The sequence below is a fragment of the Pelophylax lessonae genome (assembly GCF_965119305.1).
Source record: "Pelophylax lessonae genome assembly, chromosome: 2".
In the NCBI taxonomy this organism is placed as follows: Eukaryota; Metazoa; Chordata; class Amphibia; order Anura; family Ranidae; genus Pelophylax; species Pelophylax lessonae.
This window is the reverse complement of record NC_138769.1, coordinates 2,048,983-2,066,217: the sequence shown is the minus strand read 5'-3', so window position 1 is coordinate 2,066,217 and position 17,235 is coordinate 2,048,983. Positions and strand designations below refer to the sequence as shown.

Sequence of the window (17,235 nt, the reverse complement as noted above, 5' to 3'; positions counted from 1 at the left end):
TGGACTTAAAACACTTATAGAATTCAGCCATCAACCCATCTGGCCCAGGCGATTTTTTGGTAGCCAGCTTCTCTATAGCACAAACTACCTCATCCGCTGAAATTGGTTCTGTCAAATCCATCAAAGGCAATGTACCATTTCCCAATCCTGGAGTAGAATCCAGAAAGCTTTCCATCCTGTCCCGACTAAGGTCCTTTCTTCCCAGAAGGTCTGCATAATATGACCTGAAGATCTCCAGGATCCCTGATCTGGACTTCACCAGGGAACCCGTACTATCCCTCAGACCTATGACCGTCTTAACTGCTATGCCTTGCTTACAGTTCTGGTAAGGATCAGGCGAGTGATATTTCCCGTATTCTCTCTCCAGAACCAAGGAGGCATACCGGTCGTATTGACACTTCCTAAGAAGAAGCTTTACCTCCGAGATCTCCCCTGGATCTCCTCCATACAAGAAAAGACGATCAAGCTTCCTCCGCAAATGCTGGTAGGCAATATACATACCAAGCTGCTTCTTCTTACTTATGGCCTTGAAAAGTCCAAACGCCCTTTGTTTCACAAGCTCCCACCACTCTGATTTACTGCTGCAAAAGTCCAGAATAGAAACCTGTGCCTGAAAAAAAATCCTCAAAGGATTGTCTTACCTCTACATCTTCCAGATCTTCCAGGAGAGCCAAATTCAGTTTCCAGGTACCCCTTCCCCTGGGTGGAGTGTCCGAGGCATTCAGAGTCACAGACAGCATACAGTGGTCAGAGAACTCCACCGCCCTCAACTCAGGAGCCGAGAAAGCAGAGTTCTCTTTTAAAAAAAACCTGTCTATCCTACTCTGACTATTCCCTCTCTGAAACGTGAATCTCGTGCTGCCAGGGCAGTGCTTAATATGCACATCTACCAGGCCTGCTTGTCTAACCATATCTCTAAGAAAAACGCTATCATAACCCAGCCTGTCTATGGAGACCCTCCTGTCTTCAGGCCTAATTATGGTGTTAAAGTCACCTCCAAAGACAATCTGCTGGGATGTAAAAAGGAAGGGCTTGATCTTTGTGAAGAGGCATTTTCTGCCCCATTTTGACTGCGGCCCATAGATATTGATCAGGCGCAGGTCCTGCCCCCTAACAGAGACATCTAAGACCATGCATCTCCCCATTTCTACCTCAATTACCCGCCAGCACGTTACCATATCGGTTTTAAAAAGAACCGCAACTCCGCTGCAAGGCTCAGCCGCAAGAGACCAAAAGGAGGGACCGCATCTCCACTCCTTTTGCTAGATGGACATCGGCAAAGTATTGAGCCAGGTCTCTTGCAATAATAAAATTTCAGCATCAAACTCACTGAGCAAAAAATAGGCAATATCACGAGCTCTTGCAGATTTCACGCTGGCGACATTAATGGTCGCCACCTTTATCGGAGCGGGAACTGCCATCAGGATGATTGGGGTAGTCGTTTCTTAACCTCTACCACACACTCATCACCCGAAACAGCTATTTTTACACTATGTGACTCCCCCTCATCCATAGATAAAGAAATAGATAAATCTGACACCAACTCCTCCCCTGATAAAACAGAACATGTGTTGCCAAGAGGAACCTCTCCTGGGTCTGGCTGTAAGGAGGAAATGACCGCTTTACTGGTCTTCCTCTTTGTCCTCTCCCACCCCTCATCATCTGAATCCTCCACAACAGAGGGTGAGACATGGGACATGGACACCCCTCCCTCAACCCCATCGACCCCACCACCATCCAGCACCCCTGCACCCTCTTGGCCACGTTTGCGTTGTCGAGAGACAGGAAATGGAGGTGGAGTAGCCCGAGGGGGGGGGGGGGGGGAGAGATCCACAATACCCGGCCCCCCCAGCAGCTTCCGCTAGTCTGGAGGATCTATGCACAGCAGATGTAGGAACAACAACAGGAGGGACAGACTCAGGGACCACATCACCAGGGGAAACAGAATCTGACACAACAGACACAGAAGGGCAACAACAGTTTCCTCCCTAGCTTCAGCTGCTTTATACTCTTCATCAAGACTTTGCAGCTCAGTCCCCAATCCTGGCAGGTTATGCAGTGCCTCTGGGCACTGGCTATATGGATGACCCAGCTGCTGGCACAAATTGCACCGAATCTAGATGCATTCTCTGGCACAGTGAGCACTTCTTGAGGGTGCAGGACGATGCAAAGTGGCCTTTATCACCACATTACACACCTTAGGCTGACCTTGGTAGAAAATGGTCAGCCTATCCCTACCCAGAAAGGCTGAGCAGGGAAGGTGCTTAACTACATTGCCCAGCACCCCCAATTTTAGTGACACTGTCCAGGCCCCTGTCCATATCCCTTACTGGGGGGGGGGGGGGTTCCCTCCCCCTCCCACCTCAACTGAACCACATTCCTCCTCCTATACCCACTAACCAACCCCCCACCAAACTGCTCTGAAAATGTCATTATAATTAACAAAATTTCCACCATGGTAAAACTCCCCAAAACTGAAGCATAGCTCCCTACATTCCTCCCAGCAGAATATCCATCCTTTTCGGGATCGGTCTGTACAACCAATGAATTTGTCAGGACCCGGACTTGAACCTGGGACCTCCATGGTGTCTGGCAATGACTGTACTCGCTGAGCTACCTAGAATGCTGGACAGCTCCCTGGACAAATCCTTGAATGATCCTGCTGTGAATCTTTATTGCCTTGAACCCTTTGCTCCTCCCATGAACTTCCTGTTATAAGCAGGTCTTTCCCACTTCCTGGTCGCCAGAATATTGTGCCTTCAACAGCCGATATCTCGCTCGTCTCTCCTGCTGCCATCCGTATCTTTGCTACCATCCGTTATCGACACTTGGCTTGTTCCTCGACTACGCTTTTGCCTAATTCCGACCTGCAACTACTTGTTACCGACCTTTGGCTATTCCTAGACTACGCTTCTGCTTGATCCTGACCTGCTATATCTGCTACTGGACCCTGGCTTGCTCACCTCCTGGTGGGGCGATCCTGAGGACCGCGACCTGGTACTAACCCGCAGCAAAATCCATCTCCACCTTCAGGAGCGCTGGTGAAGACCGGTTAGTACTTAGACTCTGCACCTCAGGTGAGCCTGCGTCATCTGCCTGGGTGACCTGTCAGTGTTCCTATCCTGCTGGTTCCTGTGTGACCTGCGACTTCTATAGCTACTGGTCTACGAGCCTGACCCCGGATCGTGACACCTGTACTAGGTCTGCAGTCTCTAACCATCCCCTGCAGTATGTCCACACTATCTGACCATCTCCTGTACTAGGTCTACACTCTGACCATCCCCTGCAGTATGTCCACACTTTCTGACTGTATCCTGTAGCATGTCCACACTCTGACCATCTTCTGTAGTAGGAGTGCAGTCTCTGATTGTAGGTTTTATTTTATTCTGTTTTAGAAGTAACCCTCCCCTTCTCTGGAGTTGCCAACCCCCGATCTAGATACATCCCCACAAGTATTAACAGGTCTGTGTGCCCGACTACATTGTGCCAAGAGGGATAAACCTGACACCCCCAAGAGCCCAGCCAGTAAGACATTGTTCAGTGAATAATCAGACAGCAGAGACCTCTTCAAACCCGAACTTTATTTGTAAAAATGCAGATATATATTTATAATATATTTATAAAACATCTCTCAGACGTCGTGCTCCCTTACAAAAACCAAACCAGAGAAGGCACAATGAGAACTCTGTACGGACGCACACAGACAAAGCTGCGCCCCTCGATGCATGTCTTCCTAACGGGAACAGGCCGAGCCAGACAGGTGCACGCAGGAACGAGTGGGGTGCAGGCAGACGGAGGGGGGCAGGGGGGGAGGGGCTGGGAGTGAGGATGAGGATGACGTTGTGAAATGATGGGACAAACTGCAGGTTTAATAATACGTTTCCTTTTCCACCCAGCCTGCAAGAAGAGAAAAAAGGAGTGCGGTCAGAGGATGCAGAGCCAGTACACAGGGGGGCACAGACCGACACACACACACACACACACACACACACACGGGAGACACGGGGCACAGACTGAAAAACACACACGGGGGGAGACACGGGGCACAGACTGAAAAACACACACGGGGGGAGACGCAGGGCACAGACCGACACACACACACGGGGGAGACGCAGGGCACAGACCGACACACACACACAAACGGGGGAGACGCAGGGCACAGACCGACACACACACACACACAAACGGGGGAGACGCAGGGCACAGACCGACACACACAAACGGGGGAGACTCAGGGCACAGACCGACACACACAAATGGGGGAGACTCAGGGCACAGACCGACACACACAAATGGGGGAGACGCAGGGCACAGACCGACACACACACACACATGGAGACGCAGGGCACAGACCGACACACACACACACACGGGGGAGACGCAGGGCACAGACCGACACAGGGGAGACCCAGGGCACAGACCGACACACACGGGGAGACACACGGGAAAGATACTTACCACCTGGGCTGCGCCTGATGATCAATTTACGGACTTCATCATATATAAAGATGATCAGGGAGTATGGGAAGGCACAGAACCACCACGTTGGTCTAAGAAAAGAGAAAAAAAAAAAAAGATTTACATAAATGCAGAGGTTTATATAGACTGCAATATACTGTCTACCCTGTGTGGGAAGGCGGCAGACCCTTGCCACCCCTGAGGAAGGTGACAGAGCCTCCCTGACCCTGAGGAAGACTACAAACCACCCACTATGCCTGAGGAATGCAACAGAACCCCCCCCAAGATTGACTACAGACCTTCCAAGATAGCAGAGGAAAGGTTGTGTCTCCATCCCCCTTGCACACCCCACCACCAGTGGAGGCTACAGATCCAGTCCCCCCCACCCTCATCAAACAATCCTTTAGACATGAGACCTCAGACCAAAATCGAGAACTTTCCACCACCAGACAGTTAAAGACTTACTTTAGTGGGTACATGCGAAGAGCCACGTCCATACCGGGACAATATGACAGGAAGGCGGCCAGTGCGGTCTCCTCAAAGAGGCCAAAGATCAGGATCTTGTTCCTGTGAGGAGGAGTGAGCATATTACACCAGTCAGTCAACAAGGCAAGGAATAGGTCTTCCCCCCCACCCAATCTCCAGGATTCTTTACTCACTTCATGCCCTGCTGGAAGACGGAGTTCCTTCTGGTCTTACAGATTATCAAATCAGCCCACTGGACAACCACAATACTGACAAAGAACGATGTGTGACAGGTGAACTCCACAATCTTCCTCTGCTCGTAGGTCTGCGGGAATGAGAACACTGGTAAATCTACTGCTAAATTTACACCACCACCCAACACACATTACCAATGCAGCTCTGTCTGCAGGAACCATTACCATCGAAGACTCACCCACTGCTGTCCATAGCTGTCCTCTACATCGTTGATCCATCGGTCGTCCCAGGACACACGGATGCCCAGCAGCGTCGAGGGCAGGAAGCCATTCTCCGCCAAGATGACAAAGTAGGTGAAGAACCCACCCAGGGCTTGGATCATACCTAAAAAATAGGTGAGCAGGTGGTCAGTGACATGTACAGAGAAAGGAGTACCAGCCTGGAGGCTTCTCCAGGACATCCCCCACCCCCATGAGCGCCAGCCTGGAGGCTTCTCCAGGACATCCCCCACCCCCATGAGCGCCAGCCTGGAGGCTTCTCCAAGACGTCCCCCCCATGTCCAAATTAAAGGCTATTTTCTATATAGACAGTGCTATAGCATACAGAAGGAAGTATCAGTTACCCACCCTGTGCTTTCATCACTAACTCAATGTCCTACACAAGCTCAGCAAACCCCACTTTAGCCATTTGTAACTTTTCCCTACTCTCCTCTATATCCTCATTGTTACTTCCTCCCCCCCCCACCAACCCCCCACATTACCTTATAGTACAGGGATATGCAAACTTTGGCCCTCCAGATGTCCCATGAAGCATAGCAAGACTGACAGCCACAAGCAAAACACCTAGAGGCATGATGGGACTTGTAGTTTTGCAACAGCTGCAGGGCCACAGTTTGCATATCCCTGTTATAGTAGGTTCTTCCTAGAACACTCCCTACATCCTCTTTGTAAGCTCCCCCGTAAAGACCCCCACCCTCTCATATCCCTAGTGTAACTCCATACCCATAATACTACTATATCCTTATTGCAAATTATACCCCCGCCATACCATACTGACCTCCCCCCCCCCACCCCCATATACCATACTGACATCAGACACTCACCAATCTGTCCATATGCCATACTGATGAGCCGCTCGTTTACCAGCTTGTCTGTTTTGGGGTTTCTGGGCTGTCTCTTCATGATGTCACTTTCTGCTTGTTCATAAGCCAGGGAGATAGCGGGGACCTGAAAGAGAGGACCAGTTATTCACAGTATCCCATAATCACACCCCCCTCTAGGGAGTTAAAAGGACCCAAGTGGAGAAGAGGACAAGTCAGGAGATTCATTCAGGGTGTCTTAAAAAGAGATCAACCTCCTGCCAGTCCTGAACTCCAAAAACACTCAGCCCTCCCACCAATCCTTGGGTCTCCTGTCTCAGGAGAGCCCCCCAGTTCCTGGCTCACATCACACTCACCATGTCTGTACCCAGATCAATACACAGGATGGTGACGGTACCCAGGGGCAGAGGGATGTTGGCAATGATGAAGATGAGGAAAGGTGTGATCTCTGGGATGTTACTGGTCAGAGTGTAGGCAATGGATTTCTTCAGGTTATCAAAGATCAGACGTCCTGGAAGAGAAAACCGCCGTCATGCAAAGTCTAAGCACGAACCATTCTATGTGACCACACCGCAGAATAGAGACTCACCTTCTTCCACACCGGTCACAATGGAGGCAAAGTTGTCATCCAGCAGAATCATGTCAGCTGCCTGCTTAGACACATCAGAGCCGGAGATACCCATAGCAATACCAATGTCGGCTTTCTTCAAGGCGGGGGAGTCATTGACACCATCACCAGTCACAGCCACAATGGCGCCCTGCAAAACGAGACCGGTCAGGAGCTGCCCAGCAGAGCCATATACATTTCATGGCGAGGACAGGAACTCGGGCTCACCTGTCTCTGGCATCCTTCCACAATGATCAGCTTCTGCTGGGGAGAGGTCCTGGCGAAGACAATCTCAGTGTGGTGTCGCAGAATATCATCGATCTGTTCAGGAGACATGTCCTTCAGGTCGGAGCCGTGGATTACACAGGCCTTGGCATCTCTGGGGAGAGGAAAAGGAAAATAAAAAATTAAAGAAATTCAGGAAACCAGAAAGGAGCACAACCCAACTGGTATAGAGTTGGAGGTCGGGGTCACAACAGTAGGGGTACCAAAAACAACCCAACAGTTTCTAACCCCTCCCGCTCTATCTGCTGCTACACAATTCTGGCCAGAGTTGTGTTTTATCAGTCCTCTGGTTTGGGTCACTTGGCCTCACTTCCTGTGATACCATAACTGGGGAGGAAAGGGGGGGGGGCTGCCTATAACATGGGTGCTTACCCTGTGGCCCTCTAGTTGTAGTTGAGCTACAAGTCCCATGAAGCATTGCATGGCTGACAGTTCCAAGCATCACTCCCCAAAGAGAGTCACGATGGGACTTCAAGTTCTGCAACAGCTGGAGGGCCACACGTTCAGCACCCATGACCTACAACATACCTGGGGTTCACTTGGTTAACTGGAATGTTAAGTCTGGCAGCAATGTCTTCCACGGTCTCGTTACCCTCAGAGATGATTCCCACACCCTTGGCAATGGCCTTTGCTGTGATAGGGTGGTCTCCGGTGACCATGATAACCTGCAGAAGAGAAGCGAAGTGATAAGATCTGTGGGACGTTGGCCAATATCTATATTCGGTCCTAGAGCTTTCTTGAGACTTCTAGCTGATGGAACCTGCACTCCTCACTTCGGTATAAACATTCATAGTTGACCTCATAGTTACAATAAAAAACAGCCAATATTTCACTTCTGGTTACAAGACTCCTCACCTTGATGCCGGCACTTCGGCATTTGCCCACAGCGTCTGGCACAGCGGCACGAGGGGGATCAATCATGGATATCAGACCAACAAAGCACAGGTTCTCTGTGGGGAAGTTCACCTCCTCCGTATCGAACTGGAAGCCGTCCGGGAACTGTTCATCAGACATAGCCAAGTGACAGAAGCCTGCAACAGAGAACATTGACAGACCGTCAGACCATTACTCCAGCGTTTACACCCCTCCTCCCAATGGCATCCCATCCTCCGGAGTCCCCCCTCACCGAGCACTCTTTCACCCAGACCACCCAGCTCCAGGTAGGCGTTTTGGAAGGAGTCCTTTAGTTCCTCATCCAGAGGCTGCTCTTTGCCCTGCAGCAAGATGGTGGAGCATCGGTCCAGGATCCTCTCGGGGGCCCCCTTCATCACCAGCAAGTAACGAGACTCCCCAGGATTGGCATTCTTGTGTATGGACAACTAAGGGAGAGACAAGAAGGCGGAGTTATTGAGAAAGTTCCTGAAGGTGCTAGAAGACCGTGAATTGTTATCTGGAACTGAGGCAGCATTACATGACAACTGCAGCACAATCTGTGGATATACCCAGGGCTGTCAAATTGGGGGGGGGGGGGGGGGGTAGTACAGGTGCTACTCAAATACTGGGTCCTATTGGATCAGCTTGTTCACACCTTCAGTGCTCTGTCATTCGATGGTGCAAGGGGTGCCGTGCCTGCTTTAAATGTGTTACCCCCGTAGGTACTTGCACTGTTCAGGAAATATTTACAATTTCTGCCATTCAAGCAGCCGGAGCCCGCAAACACCTAAGGAAGCCCCGTCAGCGGTGACTACATGCCACTGGATGAATCCGTTTACAGGCAAGTGTCATGATGTGCTAGTATGTGGTGCATGCCAGCGCATTAGGCCATTAACTTGCAGGAGGCTTCATTTAAAACTTTATTACCGCTTTAGGCATATAGAGAGGGGGGGGGGGGTGGTTCCCTGTAAGAGCGGCAGTGCCTGTTCCTGCTGTGCAGTCTGTCAGGTAGGTAGGTGCCACTACAGAGCTGGCTCCAGAGACAGCAGGTGAGGAACTGCTGCCCTATTGAAACCAAGGGACAGATCTGGATCACCGACCCTCCTATCAACACCAATAGACAGAAGGAGTTGGCTTCATTTGCATGTGGTCCATCCTAGACCACAATGCAGAACATCAGGTAGATGGGTGGTTGTAAATACTGGTTATAGGGCATGCAGAGTACTAGGGATGGGAGGGAGCTGCAATACCTGGAGTGAGGAATTTCTACTGTGTTTAGAAAACTGCCTGGAGCGGGGGGGGGGGGGGGGGGGCTTACATATTAGGTAGGCTGCATGGGGACCCAAGATTATGAATAGCGACCCTTGATACACAGCTTATCAAGATCTAGATGGACGATTCAAGGATGAAAAAAAAAGCTAACAAGGAGTCCTACCAGCACCTCTGACCCTTCACAGGGTTCTTCATGGTGTCAGAGCCCAACACGAGTCTACCCACCCATTGCAAGGATGGAGCCTCTAGGGCCTAACGCTCACCTATTGCAAAGGATGGAGGCTCTAGGGCCTGAGGCCCACCCATTGCAAGGATGGAGGCTCTAGGGCCTGAGGCCCACCCATTGCAAGGATGGAGGCTCTAGGGCCTGAGGCCCACCCATTGCAAGGATGGAGGCTCTAGGGCCTGAGGCCCACCCATTGCAAGGATGGAGGCTCTAGGGCCTGAGGCCCACCCATTGCAAGGATGGAGGATCTATGGGCCTGAGGCCCACCCATTGCAAGGATGGAGGCTCTAGGGCCTGATGCTAACCCCCCATGACAAAGGATCTAGGGCCTGACGTTCACCCATTGCAAGGATGGAGGATCTAGGGCCTGACGCTCACCCATTGCAAGGATGGAGGATCTAGGGCCTGACGCTCACCCATTGCAAGGATGGAGGATCTAGGGCCTGACGCTCACCCATTGCAAGGATGGAGGATCTAGGGCCTGAGGCTCACATATTGCAATGATGGAAGATCCTAGGCCTGCCATGGTCTGATGTGACAGCACCACACCATGTACAGAGCCCCAAATCGCTGGCTTTTACCGGACAGGATAAGCCTTGAGGAATGTCCAAGCTCAGAGCACTAAATCCATAGCAAGGAGCTTAGTGTGAAAAGTGAAGGGAAAGCTGACTAACGAGATTAGGCCACCCCACAGAGAAGTTTAAAGCTTCACCGCACCGCCAGTCCACCCTCATCCTGCCAACAGACCAGGGGCCAGACCACCGGGGGTCACCCAATTTCATCATATCAAGGAGCAGCGCCATGTGTCACCTAATCCGCCAGGCCAGAGAACGGCACCGATTTATGTTAGAGGCCCATGGTTCCCACACCAGCCCGGGATTAGATGCTGCACCCTCAGCACAAGTACAGGAGGAGGAGGAGAAGGAGAAGAAGAGTCTGCAATCGGCACTGAGAGAGGCGGAGGAGCCTGCGTGAGGCACTGACACAGATCCGGCTCTCCACTTAAGATAACAGGTTTATTTTAAGCCGACTTGACAGACACAGTCAGACACTTCGTGCCCTCCCCCCTCCCCGGCAGCACATGGAGGCCTCACAACAGCTCAGAGGCCACCCAGCACACTGCCATATACACAAGTTTCTCCCTCCGGGAAGGGCCGTACGGCTCCACTCACCTGGTACTTATTGGTTGAGTTGAAGGGGATTTCAGCCACTTTGGTGTTCTTTTCTCTCATTTCCCTCACGGAGCCGCAGCACAGCTCGATGCACTTCAGCAGGGCCGATTCAGAGGCGTCACCGGCCACATCTCTCTGCAAGACCAACCGTCATAGTCAGCTACAGAAACGTCAGTCTGACAGCAGGCTACACACATACGGTACAAGTCAGCTACAGAAACGTCAGTCTGACAGCAGGCTACACACATACGGTACAAGTCAGCTACAGAAACGTCAGTCTGACAGCAGGCTACACACATACGGTACAAGTCAGCTACAGAAACGTCAGTCTGACAGCAGGCTACACACATACGGTACAAGTCAGCTACAGAAACGTCAGTCTGACAGCAGGCTACACACATACGGTACAAGTCAGCTACAGAAACGTCATAGTTTCACACACATAGGGTACAAGAAACGTTATAGTCTGACAGCAGGCTACACACATAGGGTACGAGAAACGTCATAGTCTGACAGCAGGCTACACACATAGGGTACAGAAAACGTCATAGTCTGACAGCAGGCTACACACATAGGGTACAGAAAACGTTATAGTCTGACAGCAGGCTACACACATAGGGTACAAGGTCAGCTACAGAAACGTCAGTCTGACAGCAGGCTACACGAAAAAAATCTAACATTCACTGATGGGAGGGTAAACGTGTCGTGACACTGCATGGCTGGAATTTCTGCACAATTTCCTGTTCAGAAACTTGAACTTTTGGCTACAAAACTTGGTGCCGGCAATGGCTGCCCCATACAGATAACAGCCAGTTGTAGAGCCTTTAGGGAGGCATTCACACTGCACTGTGCCTGAGTTTAATCCTGCCCCCTTCCCCCGTTGGTCTGCATCCACATTGGGCTATAAAAGAAGTTGTCCCAGGAACACTTATGCTAAACAACCCCCAGTAACCCCTTTTCTCTACATAGTCACTATGGAGGAGAGCGGTGTGCTCATTTACACTTTGCGCTCACACCGAAGCAAACTGTACCTGAACCATGGATGGGGACCCCCAACCCCTCCACCACCATGGATGGGATCCCCCGCCTCTTCCAAATGGCCCCAGCCATGGTAAGCTTAACCAATCCTCCAGCCTAAATCTCACACCACACAAATGAACCAGTCTGACCCTAGGAGGTTAACCCGGCCCAGGACTGGTACCAGTTAAAAGTGCCAGTGTGAGTACACCCCAAAAAAAAAAAAAAACTCATGGGATTGTTAGGTTCACGTCATACCCGATTTCCGCCCATACAGGACATCCGTCTATAAGCTGGCTCCTTAATCCACCTCCTTCCCAGGCCTATTCCAACCCACCTCCTTCCCAGGCCTATTCCAACCCACCTCCTTCCCAGGCCTATTCCAACCCACCTCCTTCCCAGGCCTATTCCAACCCACCTCCTTCCCAGGCCTATTCCAACCACCGGAGGAGGCGGCAGCCGTGGCAGGATGGGTGGTAGAACCCCCATCGGCCACCCACAGAAGTGATCAAGTGGCTAATTAGTCCCTCAGATCACTTCTGCCTGAAAGGGGATCGCCAGCTGAAAACAATGATACCGGGATGATGCCTGTAGGTGCGCCCACCATCCCGGTATAACCACTGAAACCCAACGGTACGTCCGTAGGAAATGGTTCGTTCACCTTTACTGGTCACTTTTTTTGTAAAGACAAAGCCTCTTTTAGCAACATCCGAAGAGTATTCCCAACCAGGCTATATGGGTTACACCAGGGGTCTCCAAACTTTCTAAACAAAAAGGACCAGTTTAATATCCTTCAGGCCCTTTTCATACCGCCTGAAAGTCGCGCACAGGGACTACTAAGTCACGCAGATATGACCGGTACTTATTGGAAATCATGGGGTACGACTTGTCAAGCAACTTCACAGTCCCAAGTCACACAAGTGTGAAAGGGGCCTCAGACTTTAGAGGGGCTGGACTTTAGCCAGAGGGAGTAGAAAATGTCTTGGCATTGGTAACAACGCCCCGTCACCAGCGAAGGAATACTGCCCCCCTCGTCACGGGTGCCAGCGGGGGAAGGAATACTGTGCCCCCCCCCCCCCGTCACCAGCGGGAGGGAGAATACTGCGCCCCCCCCCCCCCCGTCACCAGTGCCAGTGGGAGGGGGAATACTGGGCCCCCCCCGTCACCAGTGCCAGTGGGAGGGAATACTGCGCCCCCCTGTCACCAGTGCGAGGGAAGACAAGCAAGGTGCTACATCTGGCTCCTGGGCAACAGTTTGGAGACCACTGGTCTACACCTATAGCAGCACCTTTAGAGCTGTTGAGTTTGTTTTTATCTACTAACCTCCCTACCCCCCTTACCTACATAGGTCATTTTTTGGTAAAGGTGAACTAACCTTTAACATTTAATATATCTTTTCTCAGATCTTTCTGTGCCCGATTTGCCAGCATCTCCCAATTTGCCATGTTTTGGGAATTGGAACAATCCTGGGATTTTAGACCCTGTCCTGCAGAACCAAAACCACTTACTTGTAGAGTGGCAGCAAAGTGCTCCCGCATGGAGATGCTGGCATAATCAGGCAAAGTGATCTCAATCAACAGTACAACTATAGTCCCAGCCTGAGGTCATGCTGGAGAAAGACTGGGAAGGGGTGTAACAAGTCCCCGTCATGAACAGCGGGGGGTTAAACTTCACTGCCACCAACCCACGATGGAGGGGGGGGTCAAACATTACAGCCATTGACCCCCCAATGGAGATGTTAAGTAATGCGACTGACCAAATTTGTGGGATTTTTATGGTGGTCTCTGACACCAGCCTTGGGGCTTCTATAACCTTACCTTTTCTTCAGTGTACCCAAGACCTATTTTATCTAATATAGCAAAGGGTGCCACACCTGAAGACACCCCCACCAGCATTCAATGACGGGGTGGGTACCAGCACCTATTAGCCAATTGAAAAAAAGTCCAGACTTTCCCGGTCAGAGCTCCTCACCTTCAGAATAGGAGTGTTCTCCTGACCAGCCTGGAACACAGCTCTGTTACACAGCCCAGCGATACGTGACAGTGCGGTCCAGGTTGGAGAGCTCTTGTCGAAGGAGGCACCTGTAGCAAAAAAAGGATTTCAGTATGAATGACAGACTGAACAGTACTGCCTACAACTAGACCAGTTCTCTTTATTCCTGCCCCATCCCAAGGACTCCCTAGAAGCTCACCGCTCTGATTCTCTGTGGTGTCGGCCTCATGAATCTGGTTATCGAACCACATGTGTGCCACGGTCATCCTGTTCTGAGTGAGGGTCCCGGTCTTGTCGGAGCAGATGGTGGAGGTAGATCCCAGAGTTTCCACAGCCTCCAAGTTCTTCACCAGGCAGTTTTTGCGGGCCATGCGCTTAGCGGTGAGTGTAAGGCACACCTAGGGGGGGACAGTAAGTTATACCGTCAGACTGGGTTCCAGAAATCAACAGACCAATCACTGCATCCCATCTCTACATTTGTCTTCTACTCACCGTGACCGTGGCCAGCAGCCCTTCAGGCACGTTGGCTACAATGATACCAATGAGGAAGATGACGGCCTCCAGCCAGGTGTACTGCAGGATGAGTGAGAGGATGAAGAAGCTGACACCCAGGAAGACAGCCACACCGGTGATGATATGGATGAAATGCTCGATTTCAACGGCGATAGGGGTGCGGCCACCTTCTAGACCGGAGGCGAGTGTGGCGATACGTCCCATGACAGTGCGGTCACCGGTGTTGACAACGATACCACGGGCAGTACCTGGATAGAGAAGAGAAGTGAGGCAGGGCCAGCAGGACACTCAAAAGAAAAAATGGTCAAGCCATGTCCAGCAGCTTCTACTGACCTTCCACACAGTTGGTGGAGAAGAAGGCGATGTTACGGGTCTCAAGAGGGTTTTCATTGGTAAAGTCAGGAGATCGGGTTTGGGGCTCGGACTCTCCGGTGAGAGAGGAGTTGTCCACCTATGGTGAAGGGCAGACTGTTGAAGAATCCGGTAATAAAGGACATGGCGACATCACAAGACTTGCCCTTTTTCTACTAACCTTACAACCGTGGGAAGAGATGACCCTGAGATCCGCTGGGATCCGGTCTCCACCTTTTACCTCTACCAGATCTCCCAGAACCACTTCCTCTGCGTTAATGCTCAACTTCTCACCGCTTCGGATCACCAAGGCTTGCTGTAATAAAGGAAAGCCAGTTACACCCAACTGACCCAGGCCGACCAACCAGTAACCCCCAACTGACCAAAGCCAGCCAACCAGTAACCCCCAACTGACCAAAGCCAGCCAACCCGTAACCCCCCAAATGACCAAAGCGAGCCAACCAGTAACCCCCCAACTGACCAAAGCCAGCCAACCAGTAACCCCTCCAATTGACCAAAGCCAGCCAACCAGTAACCCCTCCAATTGACCAAAGCCAGCCAACCAGTAACCCCCCCAATTGACCGGAGCCAGTCAACCAGTAACCCCCCCCAATTGACCAAAGCCAACCAAGTAACCACCCCCAATTGACCAAAGCCAACCAGTAACCCCCCCCAATTGACCAAAGCCAACCAGTAACCCCCCCACCCCCCCAATTGCCCAAAGCCAACCCGTAACCCCCCAATTGACCAAAGCCGGCCAACCCGTAACCCCCCAATTGACCAAAGGCGGCCAACCCGTAACCCCCCAATTGACCAAAGCGAGCCAACCAGTAACCCCCCAACTGACCAAAGCCAGCCAACCAGTAACCCCTCCAATTGACCAAAGCCAGCCAACCAGTAACCCCCCCAATTGACCGGAGCCAGTCAACCAGTAACCCCCCCCAATTGACCAAAGCCAACCAAGTAACCACCCCCAATTGACCAAAGCCAACCAGTAACCCCCCCCCCCCCCAGTAACCCCCCCCCCCCCCCAATTGACCAAAGCCAACCAGTAACCCCCCCCCCCCCCCAATTGACCAAAGCCAACCAGTAACCCCCCCCCCCCCCAATTGACCAAAGCCAACCAGTAACCCCCCCAATTGACCAAAGCCAGCCAGTAACCCCCCCAATTGACCAAAGCCAACCAGTAACCCCCCCAATTGACCAAAGCCAACCAGTAACCCCCCCAATTGACCAAAGCCAACTAGTAACCCCCCCCAATTGACCAAAGCCAACCCAGTATCTTTGCACTATGATAGATCCAGCTGTTACTTACCTGGGGCACCATGTTCTTGAAGGACTCCATGATTCTGGAGCTCTTTGCTTCTTGGTAGTAGGAAAAGCAGCCGGTGATGATGACGACAGCTGACAAGACAACACCGAGGTAGAGCTGCAGCATAAAAACACAGCATGTTAGCCTACAGGTCACCTTTTATGAATCCCACCATTAGGGCCACAGCAATGTCAGCACTTACATTATCGTTCTGTGGTTCCTCTTCAGTGGCTGCCTGGATACCGTACGCAAGGAAACAGAGGATAGCCCCGATCCAAAGCAGCATAGAGAAGCCTCCAAAGAGCTGACGGCAAAACTTTACCCATTCCGGAGTGGTCGGTGGAGGGGTGAGGGCGTTTGGACCATCTCTTGCCAGGATCTCGGCTGCTCTGGCAGTTGTGAGCCCCTAAAAAGGAATAAAATACATGAGTACATGATAAGCAAGCCCAGGGGTGGCAACAATCCGCAAAGCTTCGGACAGTGAACTTACCCGTGTCAAGTCTGTGCCATACTTGCGGTTCAATTCATCCAGGGACAGCTTGTGGTCTTCCTGTAGGGGGAGGAGTCAGAAAATTCACCATCGGGTACAAACACAAATCTCTTATATCATAAAGAAAGGGGAGGAGGATTCCAAAACCCCATAATAACCAGGGTGCTCACTGCCAAGAAGGGGGCCCATATGTAGGGAGGAAAGAGAAAGGTGCTACTTGGCTTGCTGTGTTCTCACAAGCTAAGCGACGCCCACATCACATATTGTATTGGTGTAGGTGCTGCCAGCAAACCCACACAACCCGCTCAATCAAGTCCAACCCACTAACCATCACCCCGCCCAATCTAAAAGCAGCTGAACCCCAACAATGCAGGCAACCTTTTCCAAGCCTGAATTCATCTTCCGGGGGGAGAACCCCTCAAGCAATGCCCAATGAACCCCCTTGTCTAGCAATGCTGTAGGCTTGAGGGGTCCCCAGTAAATCAACCGGCCCCAGGAAACCCTTCAACCAATGCCCGGGGGGGGGGGGACCCCCTCCAAGACTACAGCAACCAAAGCCCCAGAGGGGGGACCTCCTCCCAAGCCTATAGCAAGGGAACCCCTCCAAGCCTACAGCAAGCAATGTCCCGGGGGGACCCCTCTATGCAATGCTGTGGGGGACCCTCCAAGCCTAGAGTGGTATCTGGTGCTGGGTGTCCCCATCTTCACAACAAACCACCTGGAGTGTTACTCACCATGGAGACTTCCTTCTTGAGCTCATCCATTTCCCTCTCCTTCCCCCTGGCCTTCTTCTGCTTCTTGGTCTCATGTTCGGATGTGGCTGCGGGCTCATACTTGTCACGTCCGGCCTGTGGGAGACAGACGGCATTATGTTACAGGACAGAAAGAGGACAAAACTCACAACTTCT

General features: G+C 51.6%; 1 protein-coding gene across 1 annotated transcript in view; it reads right to left on the bottom strand.

The window, feature by feature from the left end:
• Nucleotides 1–3,560: 3,560 nt before the first annotated feature.
• Nucleotides 3,561–17,235, bottom strand: part of LOC309545802 (sodium/potassium-transporting ATPase subunit alpha-1) — a 30,944-nt gene continuing 17,269 nt past the window's right edge. The window contains exons 2-23 of the mRNA XM_082245161.1: nt 17,062–17,175; nt 16,328–16,387; nt 16,040–16,243; nt 15,841–15,954; nt 14,707–14,841; nt 14,508–14,625; nt 14,154–14,422; nt 13,861–14,059; nt 13,641–13,750; nt 10,653–10,787; nt 8,236–8,428; nt 7,965–8,140; nt 7,638–7,774; nt 7,053–7,203; nt 6,807–6,975; nt 6,574–6,728; nt 6,221–6,344; nt 5,357–5,502; nt 5,118–5,248; nt 4,924–5,025; nt 4,459–4,550; nt 3,561–3,897 (exon numbers count right to left, since the gene is read on the bottom strand). Coding sequence (XP_082101287.1) covers nt 3,869–3,897; nt 4,459–4,550; nt 4,924–5,025; nt 5,118–5,248; nt 5,357–5,502; nt 6,221–6,344; nt 6,574–6,728; nt 6,807–6,975; nt 7,053–7,203; nt 7,638–7,774; nt 7,965–8,140; nt 8,236–8,428; nt 10,653–10,787; nt 13,641–13,750; nt 13,861–14,059; nt 14,154–14,422; nt 14,508–14,625; nt 14,707–14,841; nt 15,841–15,954; nt 16,040–16,243; nt 16,328–16,387; nt 17,062–17,175 — 3,063 coding nt within the window. The 3' untranslated portion in view covers nt 3,561–3,868. The remainder of the gene's footprint in view (nt 3,898–4,458; nt 4,551–4,923; nt 5,026–5,117; nt 5,249–5,356; nt 5,503–6,220; nt 6,345–6,573; nt 6,729–6,806; nt 6,976–7,052; nt 7,204–7,637; nt 7,775–7,964; nt 8,141–8,235; nt 8,429–10,652; nt 10,788–13,640; nt 13,751–13,860; nt 14,060–14,153; nt 14,423–14,507; nt 14,626–14,706; nt 14,842–15,840; nt 15,955–16,039; nt 16,244–16,327; nt 16,388–17,061; nt 17,176–17,235) is intronic.